The 21,918-nt window shown below is 44.9% G+C and overlaps 1 protein-coding gene and 1 pseudogene across 11 annotated transcripts in view; both read right to left on the minus strand.

Moving 5' to 3' along the window:
- IP6K1 (inositol hexakisphosphate kinase 1) overlaps nt 1-21,918 on the minus strand; it is a 61,785-nt gene that overhangs the window by 3,581 nt on the left and 36,286 nt on the right. For 8 of the 11 annotated variants that reach the window (XM_048211668.2, XM_057311708.1, XM_057311711.1 and 5 more), the window contains 4 exons: nt 18,095-18,444; nt 7,003-7,213; nt 2,448-2,629; nt 215-390 (listed from right to left, as the gene is read on the minus strand). In XM_048211668.2, coding sequence (XP_048067625.1) covers nt 215-390; nt 2,448-2,629; nt 7,003-7,213; nt 18,095-18,317 — 792 coding nt within the window. In that variant the 5' untranslated portion in view covers nt 18,318-18,444. Of the gene's footprint in view, nt 1-214; nt 391-2,447; nt 2,630-7,002; nt 7,214-18,094; nt 18,445-21,918 lie in introns of those variants that run through there. The other 3 variants (XM_026500862.4, XM_057311713.1, XM_044384860.3) reach the window with 2 other exon arrangements.
- On the minus strand, nt 11,590-18,088 carry LOC130543613 (aminoacyl tRNA synthase complex-interacting multifunctional protein 2-like; annotated as a pseudogene).

The following is a 21,918-nucleotide window of genomic DNA, read 5'->3' on the forward strand; positions in this document are numbered from 1 at the left end:
TGCAGCCCGGACTAAGGTCACCGGTAAGGCCAGGAGGGCTCAGGGAACATACCTATGAGGACGCGCTCGGCACCCTGTGGGGGACTCACCCTCTCAGAGGAGATTCTGGACCACTGTGGGCCCGGAGGACACCTGGCAGGGGGAGCCGGCAGGTACATGGGCCACCCAAAACACGCGGGCAGCAGCAGCGAGGCTCTCACCAGGGGCAACTCACCTGCATGCCACAGACCCTGACACCCAGTGTAGCTGACGTACTCTGCTCGCACTTCCTCATCTGCCGGGCCGCCTTCTCCGCGGACGCGTCATCCCCGTGCTGCCGGGTGCCCATCTTCAGGTCCAGCACGCAGGGGTACTTGAAGTGGTGCACCACGTTCTCGAGCAAGAGGAACTCTGGGCCGTGGTCAAGGAGAGTAACAGCCACACTCACCATCAGCCCCAGCCAGGAAACCACAACCACGTTTTGCTATAAAAGGGGGGCGTTCTCTTCTAATGTGATCTGTATTCACCTTACAAACTCTCGAAAGTAGATGTCACACCACCGGCTTACTCATTCTTTTCAAACTTTTTTTTATTGTAGCAAAATACACGTAACATAAGATTGGCCATTTTTACTACGTTGAACTGTGCAGCTCCGTGGCACTGAGTACGTTCAAGTAACTGTGCCACCGCCATCACCACCCACCTCCAGAACTCTTCCTCCTTCCCAAACAAAAACCAGACACGGCACCCGCCTCACACTAACTCCCATGCCTCTTCACGTCCCCACCCCCAGTAACGACCATTCTAGTTTCTGTCTCTATGACTATTCTAGACGCTTCCTATTTGTCCTTTGGTGTCTGGCCGTTTCTCTTAGCAAATGTTTTCAAGTTTTATCCAATTTGTATGTAGCATGTGACAAAATTTCATTCCTTTTTATGGCTGAAAATTTTTCCGCGATATGTGTGTGTGTGTGTATATAAATCTGCTAATGCCATCATTTTTATTTTATTCTATTTTATTCTGTCCTGTAGGCATACACAAACTGAAGAAGATCTGGCAGATTCGCATACATCCCTGGCACCATTCGTTAACCGAGGCCCTACTCAAGCCTAAAAGAAATAAGGAAGACATCTTTGCAGCACTACTACACACATGAGAAATCAGGTTTACCATTCCCGAATGGGAATCTTAGAAAAAGGTAGATTTAAACTTCTATCCTGCCTTTTTCTGACTAAACTTCAAACCAGTAGACTACATATTTAAACCTATCCCTTGGTACTTCTAGAACCTTCTCCTTAAAATGCCTCTATAGTCCCGGCCAGCTGGCATTTATACCCATGTCCTCGTTTACATCTACTGGCTGCAACCATCCTGGATAAAGGTATAGGCTTGTCACGCCTGTCAAAAGTCATCGGGGCCCACAGTCTGGACCTCAATTTCGTACTGGGGGACGAGGAAGCAATCCCATGATCTTGGATGGTAAGATACTTGGCATCGCTTGACAATGCACGTACTGACACTGCCTACTTCTTTAAAGAATAGCTTACAGAAAACCATTAAATTTGGCCTTTAATTAATTTCATCACCTGCTATAACCTATAAACAAATGGCAATAAAACTTAAAAAGGGCGGCAGAAACACCTCACAGTGCCGGAGAGCATGGGCTCTTGAATCCTGCCTTGGCCACTCACGGGCCTGGGCACAGCACTTAACCCCCTCGCGCCTCCATCTCCTCATCTACACGCAGGCATCGCGAACACTTCCTCCCTCAAGAGACTGTTCCGCAAACTGAGTAAACAGATAGGGCTCAGCACATTTCTCCTCACTTTCTCAGTAAGTATTAGTTACTCGCAGGCTATTGCTTCAGACACTAAACGATCATCAGGATTCCCATTTTACAATACTTTTTTTACTTTTACCATCTTAAGGACTACTTATTATACGTTGTTCAGGTATGGTGTTTCTCTTGGACAAAAAACCCCCACATATCACTTTGTAATGACTGTCTTCTGGGAGGGGAGAAATGTATGTGTGCACACGCACACACACGCAGACGCCTGATTCTAGACATGCACCGATAAATACAGTAATCACTAGGCACATCTGGCAATTTAAATAAATGTAAAATTCTGTAACTCAGTCACGGCAAGCACGTTTCAGTTACTCGGTGTGGTCAGTGGCTACCACACTAACTGCAGATACACATACCTCCACTGTCCCAGAAGGTTCTACCGGACAGCACCCTTCCGAACTGCCAAATTTAAGCTTCAGGCTTACCAGTCCCGAAAGGCAGAAAAAACCGAGTCAATAAAACAAAGAAGGACAAAGAGCCTATGAAAAAGGGAGAGGAGAGCAAGTGGGGCTCCTGGACAGAGACGGCCTCGGACACGGTGCTAGAAGGTGTCCTGACACAAGACCAGCCCGTGGTCCCAGCAGGGGCACCGCTGAAGGCGCAGTAACAAGGATACTGTAGAGCTTGCGGTCCTTGGACTCGGAGCGCATGCGGCTCAGCTGCTGCTTGTGACAGCGCAGACTCCAGGGGTTGTGGCTGATCTTCTCGGAACTCAGACCGCTGTTGCTGTCCAGCATCTGGAAAGGGACGTCTGAGTGGCTGTGGAGCTCCACCTTCGGGCTCTTTGCCTCCTGGGAGCTAAGAAGGAAGAACAGGACACATTGCTGAGGGGCTCAGTCAAGACAGCCTCTGGGCTCCCAGTGCACAGGGTGAAGGAGGCGCCTCTGTTGGGTCTCATCTACCACCCACGGCCCCTGCTGACGGTGGCACAGGGCCCCAGATGCATGAGTGCACAAAAGTGAGTCATAAGTAGTGTTTATACTTGTGTCTCTGAAAACTGTCTCAAAAATAACTCTTGGCATCAAATTATGTGCTGAAGATAGCGCTCCCGACCCGCTAGGAAGGCTATTATAAACATCGGCTGCAGCGAGCGCGCAGAGGACGTCCAGGGACTGGAGCCCTGTGCACTGCGGGGGGAACGCAAAACGCTGCGGCCGCGGTGACAAAGTCTGGTGGTTCCTCAAAACGTTACACGTAGAATCATCACATGATCCAGCAATTCCACTCCCAGGTATGCACCTGAAAGAACTGAAGACAGGAACTCACACAGAAACGTGACACTCTGTTCCCAGCAGCAGTACAAGAAACGAGGGGTGGAAACAACCCAAGTGCCCATCAGAGCATGAGTGGAGACACAAAACGTGCCGCACCCGTACCGTGCAGCCGCACTCAGCAACACAAAGGGAGGGCATTCTGACACAGGCCACAACCTGGATGAACCCTGAAAACATCCCGCTAAGTGAAATAAGCCAGACATAAAAGGAGAAATGCTGTGGGATTCCACTCGTGTGAGGTAAGTGCACATTCACAGAAACAGAAAATAGAACAGCGGCTGCCAGGGACGGGCGAGGTGAACGGAGAGCGACCCCACAGGTACGGAGCTGCTGCTGGAGATGAAAAGTTCTGGAAATGGACAGTAGTGAGGTCTGCACAACAGTGTGCATGTATTTAATACAACTAAACTAGACACCGAGAAAAGGCGAAAATGATAAACTGATAGATGTACTTTACAATTTAAAAAAATATAAAAACCGATGAATGTACAGTTTTACACTTAATAAACACAGGGTGGAGCATGGCTGCCACTGTTAAGAACATGGGTGACTATCCTGTTCGTGTCCACATCTACAACTGAATTTTTAGTAAGATCTCAAGAAAGCACGTGCTGCCACTGTATGTCTGCCTGCGTAGCCACGTGCCCGGGAAACGGCAGAGCAAACCTGCAGCGACATCAAATGCCATTATGCCATCGTCCTCTCCTGCGACTGTGCACACGCTACGTCACGCAGAGCTGAGCTAACCACCAGGCCTCGTGTGTCCTGGAAATGCGGACACCGCCCACAGGTGGCTACGCAGGCTGGGTGAAGTGGCTCAGAGACACAGGCAGACATTCCCACTCCCTCTAACTAGAAGCAGACGAGCCACCAATGCCTCTCAGCATGACGAGACTCTCACGTTCTTCTGGGGAGGACACGGCTAAGGCTATTCATGGATGCCTTTTTTGTGATCCCCTTTAAGAAACAACCAGGTTGGAATGCCTGGGTGGCTCAGTCGATTAAGCGTCTGCCTTCGGCTCAGGTCATGATCCCAGGGTCCTGGGATGGAGTCTGGGTATCGGGCTCCCTGCTCAGCGGGGAGCCTGCTTCTCCATCTGCCTCTACCTGCTGCTCCCCCTGCTTGGGCGCCCCCCTCTCTCTGTCAAATAAATAAATAAAATTTTTAAAAATAAATAAAAATAAAAAGGAATGCAGGACCACCTGGGTGGCTCAGTCAGTTAAGCAGCTGCCTTCAGCTCAGGTCATGGTCCTAGGGTCCTGGGATTGAGCCCTGCATCGGGCTCCCTGCTCGGCGGGAAGCCTGCTTCTCCCTCTGCCTCTGCCTGCTGCTCCCCCAGCTTGTGCTCACTTTCTCTCTCTCTCTGACAAATAAATCTTTAAAAAAAAGAAAAGAGAAGAAAAGAGAAGAGAAAAGAAAAAAAAAAAGAAGAGAAAAGAAAAGAAACGAGGTTTACTCATCCACCAAGTAAACCCAAATAAAGTTCTCTGTGCCTACATGGGGAACCCGTGCCTCTTGGCATCACCCTTGGTGCTGTAGCTGGCCCTGGTGAAAAGTAAGCTCCACTCCTGGGGGTAACGTACAGTCTCTGCGAACAGGCCCAACAGAGGTCTGGGGACTGCAGACAGAGCTGTCACTTCCAGAGCAGAGCCCTGAACTCAGATACAGGCAGACTTTGATGTTATTCTGTGTACACCGGCTTTTCAACAGATGATTCACGAAGCAACTTCTGTATCTTTGGAGAACAAAAGAAAGCCCACTCTAAAGAGCTATTGAGAGAAAGGCATTAATGCCAGCTATGGGCTTGAGGACTTGGGGAACATTCCTTGTCACTAAGCTTAGGTCCCACGATCATCAGTGAAGAGGAAGCCCCTTGGGGAATGACAAGGAAGCCCTGAAGAAGTGCTTCTGCAGACTGGAGTCTATTTTCCACAATAATACTTAACATCTGGAGACCTTCCTTACTAAGAAATGGATGTGAAGGCCTCTCCTTGCATCAGAGATGCAGATCTGGCTAGAGAGGGCCCCTGACTGAAGACACGGGAGAGGACACATCACACACTCAGCCAGAGTCCCATGGGGTTCTGTGCTCCTCCACACGACGTGTCCTCTTCCATCGATGGGAACGCTGAGAGCTGGAAGGCCCTGGGCTCACAGCTTCAGGAGCCAGGGTGAGCAGCTTGTGATCTGATGTCAAACTATGTGCTGCCACATCTTTTTTTTTTTTTTTTTTTAAGATTTTATTTATTTATTTGACAGAGGGAGAGACAGCCAGCGAGAGAGGGAACACAAGCAGGGGGAGTGGGAGAGGAAGAAGCAGGCTTGCAGCGGGGGAGCCTGATGCGGGGCTCGATCCCAGGACTCTGGGATCACGCCCTGAGCCAAAGGCAGATGCTTAATGACTGAGCCACCCAGGCGCCCCTATGTGCTGCCACATCTAAGAAAAGTCCCAAATCCAACTAAGTTGAGTCACAGATCTTATTCACTGAAACTTATTTTTGAGCGAAATAGTATACTTCCAAAAAAACAATTTTTTTAAGTAATCTCTATACCCAACATGGGGCTCGAGCTCACAATCCCAAGATCAAGAGTCACATACTCCACCGACTAAGCCAGCTAGATGCCCTGAAATTCAGTACGTAATCTAATCATAAAATTTTGATTCCGCTTTCTTCTAGGAAGCTCACATTACTTTTAATTTTTTAAAAATAATTCAGTGGGTTTTAAAAAATATGTACTTACAAGGTTATAAAATATCACCACTATCTAATTTTTAGGACATTTCATTACCCCCAAAACAAACACCATCACCATTAGTAGTCACTTCCTATCCTCCTCTCGCCCTCAGTGTCTGGCACCCACTAACCTGCTTTCTGTCTCATGCATTTGCCTATTCTGAACATTTTCTATAAATGGAATCCCATAATATGTGGGTTTTTGTGACTGACTTCTTTCACTTAGCACAGGTTTCCAAGGTTCATCCCCACTGCGGCTCGTGTGAGTGCACCGTTCCTTTTTATCGCTGAACACTACCCAGCTTTTGTTCAGTCACCAGCTGATGGACACTCGGGTTACTTCCATCGTTTGACTGTCAGGAGTAATGTTACTATGAACGTTTCTTTGCAAGTTTTGCGTCTGAATGTATTTTTTCAATTCTCTTGGTATAGGCTGCTACTCCCAGGAGTGGAATTGATGGGTTTAACTTTCTAAGGAACTGACAGTAACTGTGTTCCAGGGTGGCTGCACTATTTTACATTCCCCTCAGCAATTCGGGAGGGTTCCAATTTCTCTAATTTCCATCAGCACTTTTACTGCCTGTCCTTTTGATGATGGCTGCCCTAGCACAGTTCACATTTTTTGCATAAAATATCAAGAAACATAATTCTTTGTATTTCCCTAATCTACAAGAAAAATCATTTCCAATGCAATAAACTAAATTTTAGGTGCAGGGAAAGGGTTAGGAGCTGATCTCAGAGTCTCAGAGAGGTCAAAGAACCTCTTTCAGAACCCTTAAAGAACACTAGCGTGGATGGCTTCTCACCGCTCTCAGGCAATCTTACAGCTCAGAGAGCAGACGGGACCTCACCGTGGACCAAGGCATTTCGACCGCACATGTGAGACATAACAAAGCTGGAGAACACAGAGGGCCCAGAGAGCCCCTGCCTTCGAAGGACTGAGACAGCTTCACTCTCTCTTGACCGGCTCCATCCATCCTTAGAAGGCGGCGTCACTGGGGTGATGTGACACGCACAGGTGGGTGGCCAAGGAACACCAGGCACCTTCCCCCAACCTTGAGCCCTACTTCTCCAGGGTGTGTCAGGACTCTAGAGATGCCGTGAGTGTTTGTGCTGCCAGGACCAGACGTGCCCCCTCAGCCCTGTGCACCACCCCCTTACCTCTCAGAGGTTTCAAGGGACAGGCTGGCTTTCTCCTCCTTGTGGTCACTGCCACTGCCTGACCGGTGCAGGCTTCGGCGGGAGTGTTTGCGCCGAGGCTGCTCCCGCTCTGGTGTGTCATCCTGCTCCACAGTCTCACTTTCCACGTAAGGGTAGGCCACCAAGTTGATGTAACCATCACTGTCTCCCTCAAAACAGACAGACACCACGCCTGTTGAAAAAAAAGGCAGCTAGTCAACAAATGCCCCAACAGGCTGGGTCTGCGCAGCACAGACCGCTGGGACTTGCTGTTCCACAGCGCGTCACCTGCCCTGAACCAACTGAAGATCAATGTAGGAACAATGACCAACAGACACCTTTCCAGAACACAGCTGACCACTCACCCCAACTCAAAGTCTGCTACTTAACCTTTGATATGTATGGATTTCCTGCTCCCTTCTCTAGCCCCGGCCCTTCCAATGACTGACTTCTGTACCATTCAGAACTGTGTGCACTGGAGACACCCACACCTGACAGGACTTAACCCTCTCCTTATTTAATGATACTGCCATTGCCTATGTCGTCTCGATCTGTTTCCTTCTGCCTGGCAGTGCCACCTGGAGAGACATTAAGACTTCTCCCTGCAAAACAGTCCCCAAAATAAGTTGTCTGCCCACACGGAGCATCAGGCTAGTCTAACCTCACCAGAGAGAACTTCTGCCTCACCAAACCACCGGCATTCCTAAGCCGAGACACCTTTCTATTCGTCGTGCTATACTCAGGCAAAACAGTTTATTGTGTCCATTTTTTATCAAACAAGTTGTTTGTAGTTTGTTCTGAATCGTTACCAAAGGAGTTAAAACACAATACCTATAAACCTAGCCCAAGGGGTTTTCTTTTGAAAGAAAGGAAAGAAAGGAAGAAAAAGAAAGAAAAAGGAAGAAAGGAATTGGAGGGGAGGAGAGGGGAGGGGAGGGAGGAAGGAAGGAAAAAAGAAAAGAGAAAAAGAAAAAAAAAAGAGAAAAGAAAAGAAAAAAAGGAGAAAAGAAGCAAAGCGAAGCCCACGGGCACCTGGGTGGCTCAGTCGGTTAAGCATCTGACTTCAGATCAGGTTATGGTATCGGGGTCCTGGGACTGAGCCCCACGTTGGGCTCCCCACCCAGCAGGGAGTCTGCTTGTCCCTCTCGCACTCCTCCTCCATCCCACTGGTATTCTCTCTCATATAAATAAATAAATAATTAATTAAAATAAGAAAAAGACAGGGGCACCTGGGTGGCTCAGCTGTTAAGCGTCTGCCTTTGGCTTGGGTCATGATCCCAGCGTCCTGGGATCGAGCCCTGTACTGGGCTCCAGCCCTGTACTGGGCTCCCTGCTCGGCGGGAAGCCTGCTTCTCCCTCTCACACTCCCCTGGCTTGTGTTCCCTCTCTCCCTGTCAAATAAATAAATAAAATCTTAAAAAAAAAAAAAAAAAAAAGTCCAGGCTGCCCATCATCTAACTTCCACATCCAACCTTCTGTCAGCTACTTTTCTCCTTTCACACTTTGTGAACAAAATTGGCTCTATAATCTGAACATAAGTGAGAAGCATTTATAAATAAGTCAATACGCCAGACCAAGAATATCCCTCTCTTTGGCCCATTTCCTTCTCCAGATAGGCACTGCCTCACTCCCTGGGCCCTTTTAGAAAAAATTCCTGAAACACGAAATTGATTCTTTTTTCTTACATTCCCACTACACTGCTCAATGTAAGCTGCACTTCAGGAGGCCTCACCCCTGCACCCGGGCTGCTTTACAGAGATGGCTGCCTCTCCTGCAGGTATTCACCTCTGTAACCTCCTCTTTGTCTTCACTCGCACTTTAACTGCTCTGGCCTGAATGCCCTCTGGTCTGCAATCTTCTCGGTCTCCTGGCCTGCCCCTCGTGCTCTGACCTAGAGGCCGAGGCCTGCCACACAGCTGTCATGCTGACCAGGGTGAGGGTCGCTCCTTCTGTGGTCTTCTACTTCTCCCCACTCTTGGTTTACTCCTTACTCGGGTGGAAGACATCTTCAAGTAACTTTCTAAGAAAGGGTGTTCAGGAGGTCAATTCTGAGTCCTTTGCAGAACTTCATTCTGCTCTAACACCTGACTGAGACAAAACTCTATGTAGGCTGTAAATACAGTTCTACTTCTTCCTCTCCAATTGGAATGCATTTTATTATTTCACCATCTGGCCTAACCACAGTGGCCAGAACCTCCAGTAAAATGTTGACTAGAAGTGGACAGCCTCACTCCTGATCTTAGGGGGCAAAGCAATGGTTTTGTCGTTATGATACTGACTGGAGGTTTTTCATAGATGCCCTCAGTCAGGCTGAGGAACTGTCCTATTCCTAGTTTGCTGCTCTCGTATTATCAAGCAAGAATGGATGTTGGAAGGGCTCCTGGGTGGCTCAGTCAGTTAAGCGTCTGCTTCAGCTTGGGTCATGATCATGGGGGTCCCAGGGTCCTGGGATCAAGCCTCACATCAGGCTCCCTGCTCAGTGGGCAGCCTGCTTCTCCCTCTCCTTTTGCCCCTCTCCCAGCTCGCTCTCTCTCAAACAAATAAACAAAAATCTTAAAAAAAAAAAAGAATAAATGTTGGACACTGTCAAATGCTTTTTCTGAATCTGCTTATAGATGGTTTTTCTTTTTTTAAATTATTAAAATGGAAATCCCATTTAACCTCTGAATGTTAAACCTACCCTGCATTACTCAGATAAACCCTACTTGGTAATGATATATTGTCCTTTTAGAATATTGCTGGACTCAATCAACTAAAATTTTATTCAAAATTTTTACATCTAGATTCATGAGGTCCATTTATTTTCCCATAGTGGCCTTGCAGAATGAGCTGGGACATACTCCTTAATTTTTTTGGCAGTTTCTGTAGAACTACTCTAAGTATTTCTTTCTTAAATATTTGGTAGAATTCATCAGTGAAGCTGTGTGGGCCTGGAGTTTTCTTCACTAGAATGCTTTAAACTCCAATCTCAACTTACTTGATAGCGCTATTCAGAGTCTCCATTTTTTCTTGAGAGTTTTCATAGTTTGTATCATTCAAACTGTCTCTTTCATCTATGTTGTAGAAGTTACTGGCATAAAGTTTTTCAAGATATTCTTTTACCTTTAAATATCAGTAGACTCTAGTGACAACACGTCTGTCATTTCTGATATAGACATTAATGTATCCTCCTCTTCCTGATCAGCCTACCTAGAGATATTCTCAAAAAATCAGCCTTTTGGGGCACCTGGGTGGCTCAGTCGTTAAGCATCTGCCTTCGGCTCAGGTCATGATCCCAGGGTCCTGGGATCGAGCCCCGCGTCAGGCTCCCTGCTCAGTGGGGAGTCTGCTTGTCCCTCTGCCTCTCCCTCCGCTGGTGTTCCCTCTCTCACTGTGTCTCTCTCTGTCCAATAAATAAATAAAATCTTAAAAAAAAAAAATCAGCCTTTGGTCTTTGGTTTTTATTGATTTTCTTAATCTCTGCTCATTTTCTTACTGAATTGTCTTTTTCATACAGATCTGCATTAATTTAGAAATAGTTATATATTCTGGAAACTAATCCTTGGTCAGTTGTATCTTTCTTGTAAATATCTTTACCTATTTTCTTTGAAGGTGTATTTTGATAAACGTAAGCTTTAAATTTTATGTCAAATATACCATTATCTCCTTTACGATTAGCTCTTTTATTTCTGTCTTATAGGCTTGTCTAAAGCTATAATGGAAATCTTTCATTCTCCTGAGGCACATACTTTTGAGTATCCTGAGAGACCACTGGAAGACACAGGGCCTCGCACCTGCTATGGGGAGAAATGGCCGTGCTGTGCGTAGGCCTGGAAGAAGCTCTACCAAGAGTGGACGAGACTTGGTAATTAAAAGAGCCAAGCAATCAACCATTAGATTAAGGAAAAAATATTTTTGATTCTGACATTTTTTATATCATTTACTCACACCCAGGTAGAATGCAGATGGGAAAATGAAAATCAATGGTCTTTTGGTTCATCTGACATAAGCCCTAACTTTCTTGTCATTGGTAAGACTAATAGACACTAAAGATCACATTTGACGAAGGTTTTGTTATTTTTAAAAATATATTCTTAAAAATTATAGTAAAAATATATGTAACGTAAGTTTATTATTTTAACCATTTTTAAATGTACAATTAGTGGCATTAAGTACATTCACAGTGTTGTATACGATTATCATTATCTGTTTCCAGAACTTTCTCATCACCTCAAAGAAAAAGTCTATACCCATTAAATAATAATTTCCCCTTACTCTCTGACCTGAACCCCAGGTACCCTCTAACCTGTTTTGTCTCTACAAATGGGCCTATCGCAGACATTTCATATAAATGGAATCGTATCATTCTTGTCCTTTTGTGTCTGGCTTATTTCACTTAGCATAATGTTTCCAAGATTCACCCCGGCTATAGCCTGTATCAGAACTTCATTTCTTTTTATGGCTGACTACTATTCCATTGTGAATAGATATCACATTTTGTTTATCCATTCATCTGTGATGGATACTTGGGTTGGTCCCACTTTGGGCTGTTGTGAATAATGCTGCTGTGAATATTAGCTTATAAGCATCTGTTTGAGTCCCTCTTTTCAATTCTTTTTTTTTTTTTTTTTAAGATTTTATTTCTTTGAGAGACAGAGAAAGAGCTTTTTTGTTTTTGTTTTAAAGATCCTGTTTTCAATTCTTTTGGGTGCATAGCTAAGAGTGGAACTGCTGGATCATATGGTAATCCTGTTTAATTTTTTTAAAAGATTTTTTATTTATTTATTTGACAGGGGGCAGGGGAGGCACACGGAGAGAGAGAAGCAGGCTCCCCGTTGAGCAGAGAGCCCGACGTGGGGCTCGATCCCAGAACCCTGAGATCATGACCTGAGCCGAAGGCAGACACTTAACCAACTAAGCCACCCAGGCACCCCCTGTTTAACTTTTTGAGGAACCACCAAACTGTTTTCTGTAGTGACTGCACTGTTTGACATTCTTACTGGCAATGTTCCTATTTCTCCACATCCTTGCCAACGTTTTTTTTTTTTTAATTGTTATAGCCATCCTTGTGGGTATGAATGGTATCTGATTGTGGTTTTGATTTGCAGTTCCCTAATGACTAATGATGATGCTTCATGTGCCTATTGGACATTTGCATATCTTCTCTGCAGAAATGTTTATTTAAGTCCTTTGACCATTTCTGAACTGGGTGTTTCTTAACTTTTAACTGACAAAGAGGGGAACTAGTTCTTAGAACACCCAAGCTTTTTTTTTTAATTTTCTTTTTAACCTCAGACCTTTTGCTTATGCTCAGAATGTTTCTTTCCACTGCCCTTTGCCCACAGCTACTCCCCACACTTCAGTCCTTCAAGTCTTCCCAGACATTCCTTCCCTGATCATCTTATCTCAAGTGTTCTGTTCTGGAAGCCTTATTATTTCTAATTATAGAACCATACTTAGTTTTTTCACAGCACTTATCAAAATCTATAAACTGTTTTGTCTATATGTTTATTTACTCTTTCTCCCATTAGCATGTAAGCTCCCTGAAGGTATGGTATTTTGTCTTTTACATTAATGAGCACGGAGCCTGGCATCTAGTAGATGCTTAATAAATACATGGTTAGGGGCGCCTCGGTGGCACAGCGGCTGGGCGTCTGCCTTCGGCTCAGGGCGTGATCCCGGCGTTCTGGGATCGAGCCCCACATCAGGCTCCCCCGCTATGGGCCTGCTTCTTCCTCTCCCACTCCCCCTGCTTGTGTTCCCTCTCTCGCTGGCTGTCTCTGTCTCTGTCAAATAAATAAATAAAATCTTTATAAATAAATAAATACATACATACATACATACATACATACATGGTTAATGAATGAGGGAAAGTTCTGCGTAAGGATACAGAAGCCTAGAACTTCACGTTTAGTACCATATGCAGTAACACCAGATGACTGCAGCTGGTCATACTAAATAAAAATCCCTCTTCAAACTCGCTGCCAAAACACAGAATATCATTGGCATTTTTCTTTAGCTTGGCTGAGTTTTAAAAAACACCTGTGCTCCTGGCAATAAAGAGGTATGTGTGTTTGTGTGGGTTTGTATTTATACAGGTATTTTCTAGACCTGTCTGCTGAAAGGGCCTAAAAACAATGATACTCCAGTAGCAATCAGCCTATCTAGTGTCAAGATCTTGTTTTTCTAAATACCATTCCTACAATAAAAGGAAGCAAAGCTCCCTGGTGAAATGGTTGGTTCCTGAATCAGGGCAGGAAAAACAAAATATGAGCCTGCAGCATCCTGTGGTAACTGAAAGTAAAGAAGTAGTCAAAAATGATGCGGGGTATATGTCACAAGTGCACAAGAGCCAATGTAAAGGAGTCCTAGTGGCCACATCTGGAATATGAGAAGTAAAATATTCCTAAGCCCATACTGATACGTAAATGGGTGAGAAAGGACAATTCTTCCTCATGGAATTCCTTTTAATTAATAGATAGAGAAGGAATGATGGAAACGGAAGTCACTATTAGGCACACAGCACAGTAATAACTGTCACAGGCAAGAACCACTGATCAATGCTAAAATTAGTGGGCTAAAGTACTATAAGAAACAGGATATTTAGGGGCGCCTGGGTGGCTCAGTTGGTTAAGTGTCTGACTCTTGATTTGGGCTCAGGTCGTGATCTCAGGGTGGTGAGACAGAACCCCATGTTGTGCTCCACGCTCAGCTGGAGCGTCTCTTTCTCTCTCCCTCTGCCCCTCCCCTGCCCTTCCCGCCTTCTCTAAAAAATAAATAAATAAATGGAAGGAAGGGAGGGAGGGAGGGAGGGAGGGAGGGAGGGAGGGAGGAAGAGACAGGGTATTTAGAAAGTCTCAAAGTATCTCCCCATAGGACATTCATTAATTACAATAGGAAAGATAATAACTTTACAGTGGAGAAGCCTGGCGGACACCACCTTAACCAAGTGATTGAAACTAAATCACCAGTAACAACGCACGTATCTTCTGACATGAAGAGCTGAGAGGACACAAGATCATTTCTGTTGCCCAAGATACATAACCTCAGTCTAATCATGAGAAAATATAAGGCAAATTCAAATTTAGGGACATTCTACAAAATCACTGCTAGTATTCTTCAAAAGTGTCAAGGTCATGAAAGACAAAGATTGAGAAACTGTCTCAGGCTGGAGGAGACTAAGGAGGAATAAATGCAATGTGAAGTGAAAACCTAAACCAGAAGAAGAACATAAGTGTGAAAACTGCCAAAATTTGAATAAAGTATACAGATTAGTTAATATTATTATTTCTGGTTTCATTTCCTGGTTTTGGTTATTATAAACTGTACTACAGTTAGGTTTTCGAAGAAATTTTTTTAAAGATTTTATTTATTTGAGAGAGAGAAAGAGAGAGAGCACAAGCGGGGAGGAGGGTCAGAGGGAGAGGGAGAAGCAGACTCCCTGCTGAGCAAGGACCCCCCCCCCATGGGGGCTTGATCCCAGGACCTGAGATCATGACCTGAGTCGAAGGCAGATGCTTAACCAACTGAGCTCTACCCAGGCACCCCTACTGCTTCCCTCTTTAAGCTGAAAAACAGCTCTTATCTACCCCGGTATCTACAATGGTTAAATTTACAGCATTCTGCTTTTGGCCCAACAGAGAGAAGAAAAAATGTGCAATGTTCCTTTCTCCTTTGATGGAAGACATCGTTTGGACACTGAACTTCACTTGAATCCTCGGCACCTTCTTCCACATTAGACTAAAACCCAGCTGATATTCATGACGGGGCTGTTTTTTTAGTCGAGTCGCCAAAGCACTTAAGGTGGCTTTCTGGCACACTGTTGACTGCTGAATGCATGAGAACAGCAGACAGGACCCTGTAGTGGTAACACTGCAGCTGCGACGGCACAAGAGGGAGGGGCGGTCGGGTCTGCGTTCATCATGATCTTTCAGTGCCCTTGTCTTTCAATGCCCTATAATCCCTTTCAAGCACTGAATTTAAGTCCAAGGCATTGGCTGATAAAGCAGTAGGCTCATCGGCTTGGATTATGCTGGTTACATCCAAGTCCACATCTGGTATCTCGATCATTTTGGAGCGACCATTAACTGCAGCTTTCCATTCATACAGATATGTTTAAATATCTTGGTGGGACTCAAGAGCTTGAAGAGATGGGTCAGACTTCCTGCAGAAGGCCCACAACCAGGCAAGGAAAGATGCATCACTTTATGTACAGCTTTACCTGGTACACTGGCATCACAGGAGCAATAGAGGAAGCTGTGTATAAGGGAACTGTAATTTTTTTTTTTTGCAAATTTTCTATAATTTTAAATTTATTTCAAAATAAAAAACAAAAGCCCTGTGCTACTGGGTTTTCATATATATGAACTGGACCAATAATAACTTCCATTTTCTTTGAATAAATTGGGCTTCATTTGACTTAGTAAGAAAGGATCAATTTTTGGTTTAACTGTGTATTTGAGAAAGTATACTTATTTTTCCTAGTGAAAAGGCAGCCTGAGGAAAGAAAATAAAGTAGATACTAATGATTTGCTATGGCTTTTTTTTTTTTAAAGATTTTATTTACTTATTTGACAGAGAGAGAGACAGGCAGCGAGAGAGGGAACACAAGCAGGGGGAGTGGGAGAGGAAGAAGCAGGCTCCCAGCGGAGGAGCCTGACGCGGGGCTTGATCCCAGAACGCCAGGATCACGCCCTGAGCCGAAGGCAGACGCTTAACGACTGAGCCACTCAGGCGCCGCTGCTATGGCTTTTAAAGACTTCTGTTCCCCAGTCTGAGAGAAAGCTGCATGGAAAAACTGAACCACTGCTACGATAATCCTTCCCTGGGAGGCACCTTGAGATTCAAACCTGTCCCAGTTCTGGTGGTTGTGATTTAGAAAATATTTCTCTGGAGCCAAGGCTCATCTTCCTTTTAATAGATTTTTTTCCCCTTAGCATCAGAACGACTCCAGGAGCTAACAGGGCTTATAGTTCTCTATCTGGTTTTGGCATATTTATAGCAGAAGATTTGGCCATGAATGTGTTGAGTGTGGAAGAGTAGGCGGCTGAAGCTGCATTTATAAAGCATTTGTAACTGTTGTTCTTAGCCACTTAGAGACAGCAATGTGTTTGATTCTGGCTTCTCTCTCCTTTTGCAGGCTTAGAATATTTATTCCTTCAAATTCAATATTCTTCTGGTTCTGTTTTGAAAACAACAGCAAATAAACCATTGAATTCAAAATTACACAATGGACGTGAATATACATTTCTCCAGATAGATATACAAATGGCCAAAGGCATATCAATATCATTAGTCATTAAGAAAATGCAAATCAAAACCACAATCAGATTTCATTCATTCATACCCACTAGGATGGCTATAATAATTTCTTTTAAAAAAAGGACAGTACGTGTTGGCAAGGCTGTGGAGAATAGGAACATTGCCAGTAAGAATGTCAAATGGTGCAGCCACTACAGAAAACAGTTTGGTGGTTCCTCAAAAAGTTAAACAGGATTACCATATGATCCAGCAATTCCACTCCTAGCTATGCACCCAAAAGAACTGAAAACAGGATCTTTAAAAAAAAAAAAAAAAAAAAATCTGTCTCTCAAAATAAAAAAATAAAATCTTAAAAAAAAAAAAAAGAATTGAAAAGAGGGACTCAAACAGATGCTTATAAGCTAATATTCACAGCAGCATTATTCACAACAGCCCAAAGTGGGACCAACCCAAGTATCCATCACAGATGAATGGATAAACAAAATGCGATATCTATTCACAATGGAATAGTAGTCAGCCATAAAAAGAAATGAAGGTCTGATACAGGCTATAGCCGGGGTGAATCTTGGAAACATTATGCTAAGTGAAATAAGCCAGACACAAAAGGACAAGAATGATACGATTCCATTTATATGAAATGTCTGCGATAGGCCCATTTGTAGAGACAAAACAGGTTAGAGGGTACCTGGGGTTCAGGTCAGGGAGAAAGGGGGAGTTATTATTTAATGGGTATAGACTTTTTCTTTGAGGTGATGAGAAAGTTCTGGAAACAGATAATGATAATCATATACAACACTGTGAATGTACTTAATGCCATTAAATTATCATTTAAAGATGGTAAACTTTATGTGTATTTTGCCACACACACAAAAAAGTTAAGGAAACAAAAAATACTGATATGGACTGGTTTTTCAAAATTGAGGATCCCTTGAGCAAAGGATGATGTAAACATGACTAAATCTGTAACAGTTTTGGGAAATTAAAAAGCAGAAACCCCCCAAATTTAACTTACACATGGTGGGCTATCATGAAAATCTATAAACACAGTGACAAAAATCAGAGTTTAAAATAAAGTAACTTAGGGCGCCTGGGTGGCTCAGCTGGTTAAGCGTCTGACTCTTGGTTTCAGCTCAAGTCATGTTCTCAGGGTCCTGAGATTGAGCCCCATTTGGGGCTCCACGCTCAGCATGGAGTCTGCTTGTCCCTCTTCCTCAGCTCCTCCCCTGCCCCCCGCACTCTCTTTCTCATAAATAAAAATAAAACCTTTAAAGAAAATTAAAAAATAGTGACTTAATTCTGGTCTATATTCATGGGGTTCTAGTCTATTAAGTCATTTTACATTTTCAAACATTACTTTTCCTTTAAAAGTTAGGACTTCCAGGTACCCCCAGTCCTTCTGTAAATTCCTTACCATCAATTCATTCCTCCAGCCCATATAGACATAGGCTCCACATAGCCTCCTTGCCAGCAGTCTCACCGCCTTAGCCTGGAAAGCATCCAATTCTTCCTCCTCTGGGACAAAAGAAGTACTTCCCCTCTCCTAGACCACCCCAGCAAACAAGAGAAACCACCTTGCTAACAACATGCTCTTCATAAGTAGGACTTAATGCTGTGAATTCTTCTCGGGTTTACCTATCAGTGAATTCAGATTTTCAAGATCTAAAGACCCCGCTGGTGCTTTCGGCCTCAAATTTTGCTTAACAAAGTGATTTAGCTGCTTTGAGACAACAGAGACCTACAATCACATCACATGGCCAACAAAACAAGGAAAACTGAGCTGAGGGCCTGTGAAAGCCCAAGGCTGCTGCTCTCTCTGAACTGGCCAGTGACTGACCTTTGTACTCGGGGGTGAACTCCTTCATTTCGGGAGGGAGGGACTCGTAGAAGCGTTGCTCCCGGGAGATGAGGGGCTTGCATACAGTGTGGTCGTCGTAGCGCATCATGCTGCTGTGTCCGCCCACCTGGTGGATGAAGGGCTCCAGGAGGACTCCCCGGTCTCCGGCCCGACTTGCGTTCTTGCCATACTGCCCCACTTCCATGGTTTGACAAACACACATTGCGTTGGGGGCCAGCTGCACACTGAGGGCAGAGGATGCAGCACATGGGCCACGAAAGGAGAGCTAGGCAGAAGGTCCTGGTGAGCTGAAAGCAATGGTCACGGTCTGTTCAGCTTACTCTTCTTTCCTAAAAGAAAGGAGAGAGGAAAAGAGGCAATCAAAACACCTGGCAAGCTACAACTTCCCTGGAGTTCACGGAATATCTGCTCCATGAGTAAGAATGGGATTCTGAGGGAGTCTGGCTGGCTCCATCGGTAGAACATGCGACTCTTGATCTCGGGGTCATGAGTTCGAGCCCCACGTTGGGTGTAGAAATTACTTTAAAAAATAATAATAAATAAAAATTAAAAAAAAAAAAAAAAAGAATGGGACTCTGTTTTGTTGCCTGCTATGAGCTCCCCCAGCACGTACAACGCTGCCTGCTGCATGAGAGGCAGGCGGCAAGTTTTTCTGAACGATACAACTTTGGTCTCCCCCATCCATTTTTGTTTTAGGCACAGAGCCCACATTTTCTTCCTTTCCTAGCTATCATATAACCTTCCACGCTCCCTAAAGGATTTGATTTTAGAGCTACCATATGTTAATAGTCATCAGAAAGGCAACTATCCCTGTTTACTTCATATTTGAAGATAAAGCATTCAGGGAAAAAAACAGAAGGCAACACAAATTCATCATGTTCAGACTTCTCACTATATCCAGTAATGGTAAGGGTCTCTCGCTGACTCAAGGAAGGGTTTTTGAGAAATCTGGTCACACTAGATTTTCCACTTTTCTGCTGAAGGCCAAGGAGCAGGCAGGGGAAGCCCTGCTGAGTTGTAGCATCACAAAAAGGGTTTGCTTTTCCCAAGGAAATTCAGACTTCTGATTTCTTCTACTTTACATCTATGGCCATCAGTCGGTGCCACAGAGCTTACCTTTCTGTATAACTCTACACCAACCAGGAGGACAAGGAAAGGTCCTTTGTACTTAAATACCTACCTTGTAATGTCAATTTTCTCTCAAGAAAGTTAAAGTAATGGGCAACTTCCCTAATACTAAATATATTTTCAAATTAGGAATGTAGCAGGCAAGCCTACATTTGAAAGATCAAGACTAAAAAAGAAAAGTAATTGTTAAAGAGCAGCAATATGGCTTCACCTGCAAGAGACAGAACGTTATTTTTCTTCCCAGCCTCATCATCTACGGGCAGAATAGGCTACTGAAGAACACTGCTGCAAAACTGCAAAACTTTCTTACTTCGAAGCTGTCCAGGAAGCTCTATTTCACGGCTATCAACAAAAATAAATGATTTTCCATTCCCCTAACCGATCAGCACCGCTTCAATGCACACAATGCACATTTCTGCCGACCCGTCCACTCTCTGGTCCTCCTTCGGGAGGCGGCAACTCTCTGCCCCACGGAGCTTTCCCAGACTCCAGTCTCCCAACATGAGCTGGTGCGCACCCCTCTATGGCTCCTAAGGTACCTTGTGCCAACTATCTTAGCAATGTATCACTGTACTGTCCCCTATTTACTTGTCACCACCACCAAACCATCCCTTGTATTTCCATCTAGGGTCCAAGGCAGTTCCTGGCACACAGGAAGAGTTCAAAAATAGGCTTGTTAGAATGAGTGAAATAATTCCAGGAAGAGGGCTACAGGGAGTAAAAGCACAACAATATGAAAACAGAAGGAGTCACATAGTGGCAGTGGTAAGTGGGAAAGCAGCTGTGAAGGGCCTCTTCTCAGGGCTCCTGGAGGTATCCACCATGGCAGTGGACTCTACCCAGCACCGCCAATCGGCTTTTGCCCTGGCCCCGCCGCACGCAGGGACTGCCTCTGATGGGGGATGGAGTACCCAAACGGTGCTAAATTTTCTAGCCTGGGTCAGTGGGTGTCTGGGGAAGGAGAGGGATAGAGAGTGCCAAGTGCCTCCAAGGTGTTGGACTCTGAGAGATGCATGGCGATCTCGGCAGCCTCCAAAGGACAGAAAGGCTCAAGTCCAATTTCCAGTCAGATCTAGACTTTGATATTTTGTTCCTACATGCTATACACATAAAGTCATGGGGCTGTTTTTGTGTTTGAAATATTTTCTTAGAAGTAAACACGTAAGGGGCGCCTGGGTGGCACAGTCAGTTGAGCACCCGACTCTTGGTTTTGGCTCAGGTCGTGATCTCAGGGTCGTGAAACTGAGCCCCAAAACAGGCTCCACGCTCAGGGCAGAGTCTGCCTGAGATTCTCTATCCCTCTCCCTCTGCCCCTCCTGCTTGTGCTCTCTCTCACTCTCTCTAAAGTAAATAAATCTTGGGGCGCCTGGGTGGCTCAGTCGTTAAGCGTCTGCCCAGGGGTTCGAGCCCCGCATTGGGCTCCCTGCTCCGCTGGGAGCCTACTTCTCCCTCTCCCACTCCCCCTGCTTGTGTTCCCTCTCTGTCTCTGTCAAATAAATAAATAAAATCTTTTAAAAATATATAAATAAATAAATAATAAAGTAAATAAATCTTTCTTAAAAAAAGTAAACATGTAAAACATACCATATTTCTATAAGCTTTCTTTTGGCGTTTCTTTTTAAATAAACCTGGAACCTAAAAAAGTGCAAGTGCCCAGAACTCTGTCATCCCTGCGAAGCCCTGACTTACGAAGTGTGGAGCTCTGGGTAAGTAACTAACTTCAAATTTCCTCACCTACAGGGCGCCTGGGTGGCTCAGTCAGTTGAGTGTCAAACTCTTGATTTCGGCTCAGGTCACGATCTCAGGTCAGGGTCATAAGCTCAAGCCCGTGTGGGGTTCTGCACTCAGCGTGGAGTCTGCTTGTCCCTCTCCCTCCCCCTCCGCCCCCACACGGCACACGCATGTGTGTACACATGCTCTCTCTCAAATAAATAAAATCTCAAATTTCCACACCTATAATTTGAAGACATGCCCACCACTAACCCTGTGGGATATGCTGATGCAGGCAAAGGGCTTGGGCTTGCCCTGCCTACTGCTCGGCCTTGAAGTCCTGGAAACAGCGACAGCTCTCTTTTATAAACAACCAGAGGTTGCTCCTGAAGTCCGGTGTCCACCCAGGCCCACTGCGAAAACCATGGACTGAGAAGACTGTAGATGATGTCTTTCTCCACTATTTTCCTGCTACCAGAGTCCCAGAGAGTCCAACCTCAAAGGGAATGTGAAACTCCATTCTAGCTCAGGGAGCATCTGCAACAGTACTTCCACCCCCGTGAGAAAGCTGATTTAGGAAAGGGCATGTGACCATCTAAGTATGAGACAAGAGGGGAAGTTGGCCGGGATCCGCGGGGAAAAGTTACCTTGCCCTTAAAGAACATGAGAGAGGTGTCCTTTCTCTTCCTCAGGATAGTATTCTGTCTGGATGTGTATCTGAGACTACTGTAGCCACGTGGAGACCCTCAAAGATACTCGCCTAAAGACAGGTCAACATGCTGAGCACGCAGAACAGGATAGAAATCAGGGTCCCCAATGTTGTCACTGAAGTACTGGAAATCTTGTTATGTAACAAAAATAAATTTCCCTTTACGCTTTCAGCCAGTCTCATTAGGGTTTTCTACCACTTGTAGTCAAAACCATCCTAGATGAAGGGACAGAAAAGCATAAAAATCCCCAGATCT

This window comes from Ursus arctos, unplaced genomic scaffold, assembly GCF_023065955.2.
Source record: "Ursus arctos isolate Adak ecotype North America unplaced genomic scaffold, UrsArc2.0 scaffold_14, whole genome shotgun sequence".
Lineage (NCBI taxonomy): Eukaryota > Metazoa > Chordata > Mammalia > Carnivora > Ursidae > Ursus > Ursus arctos.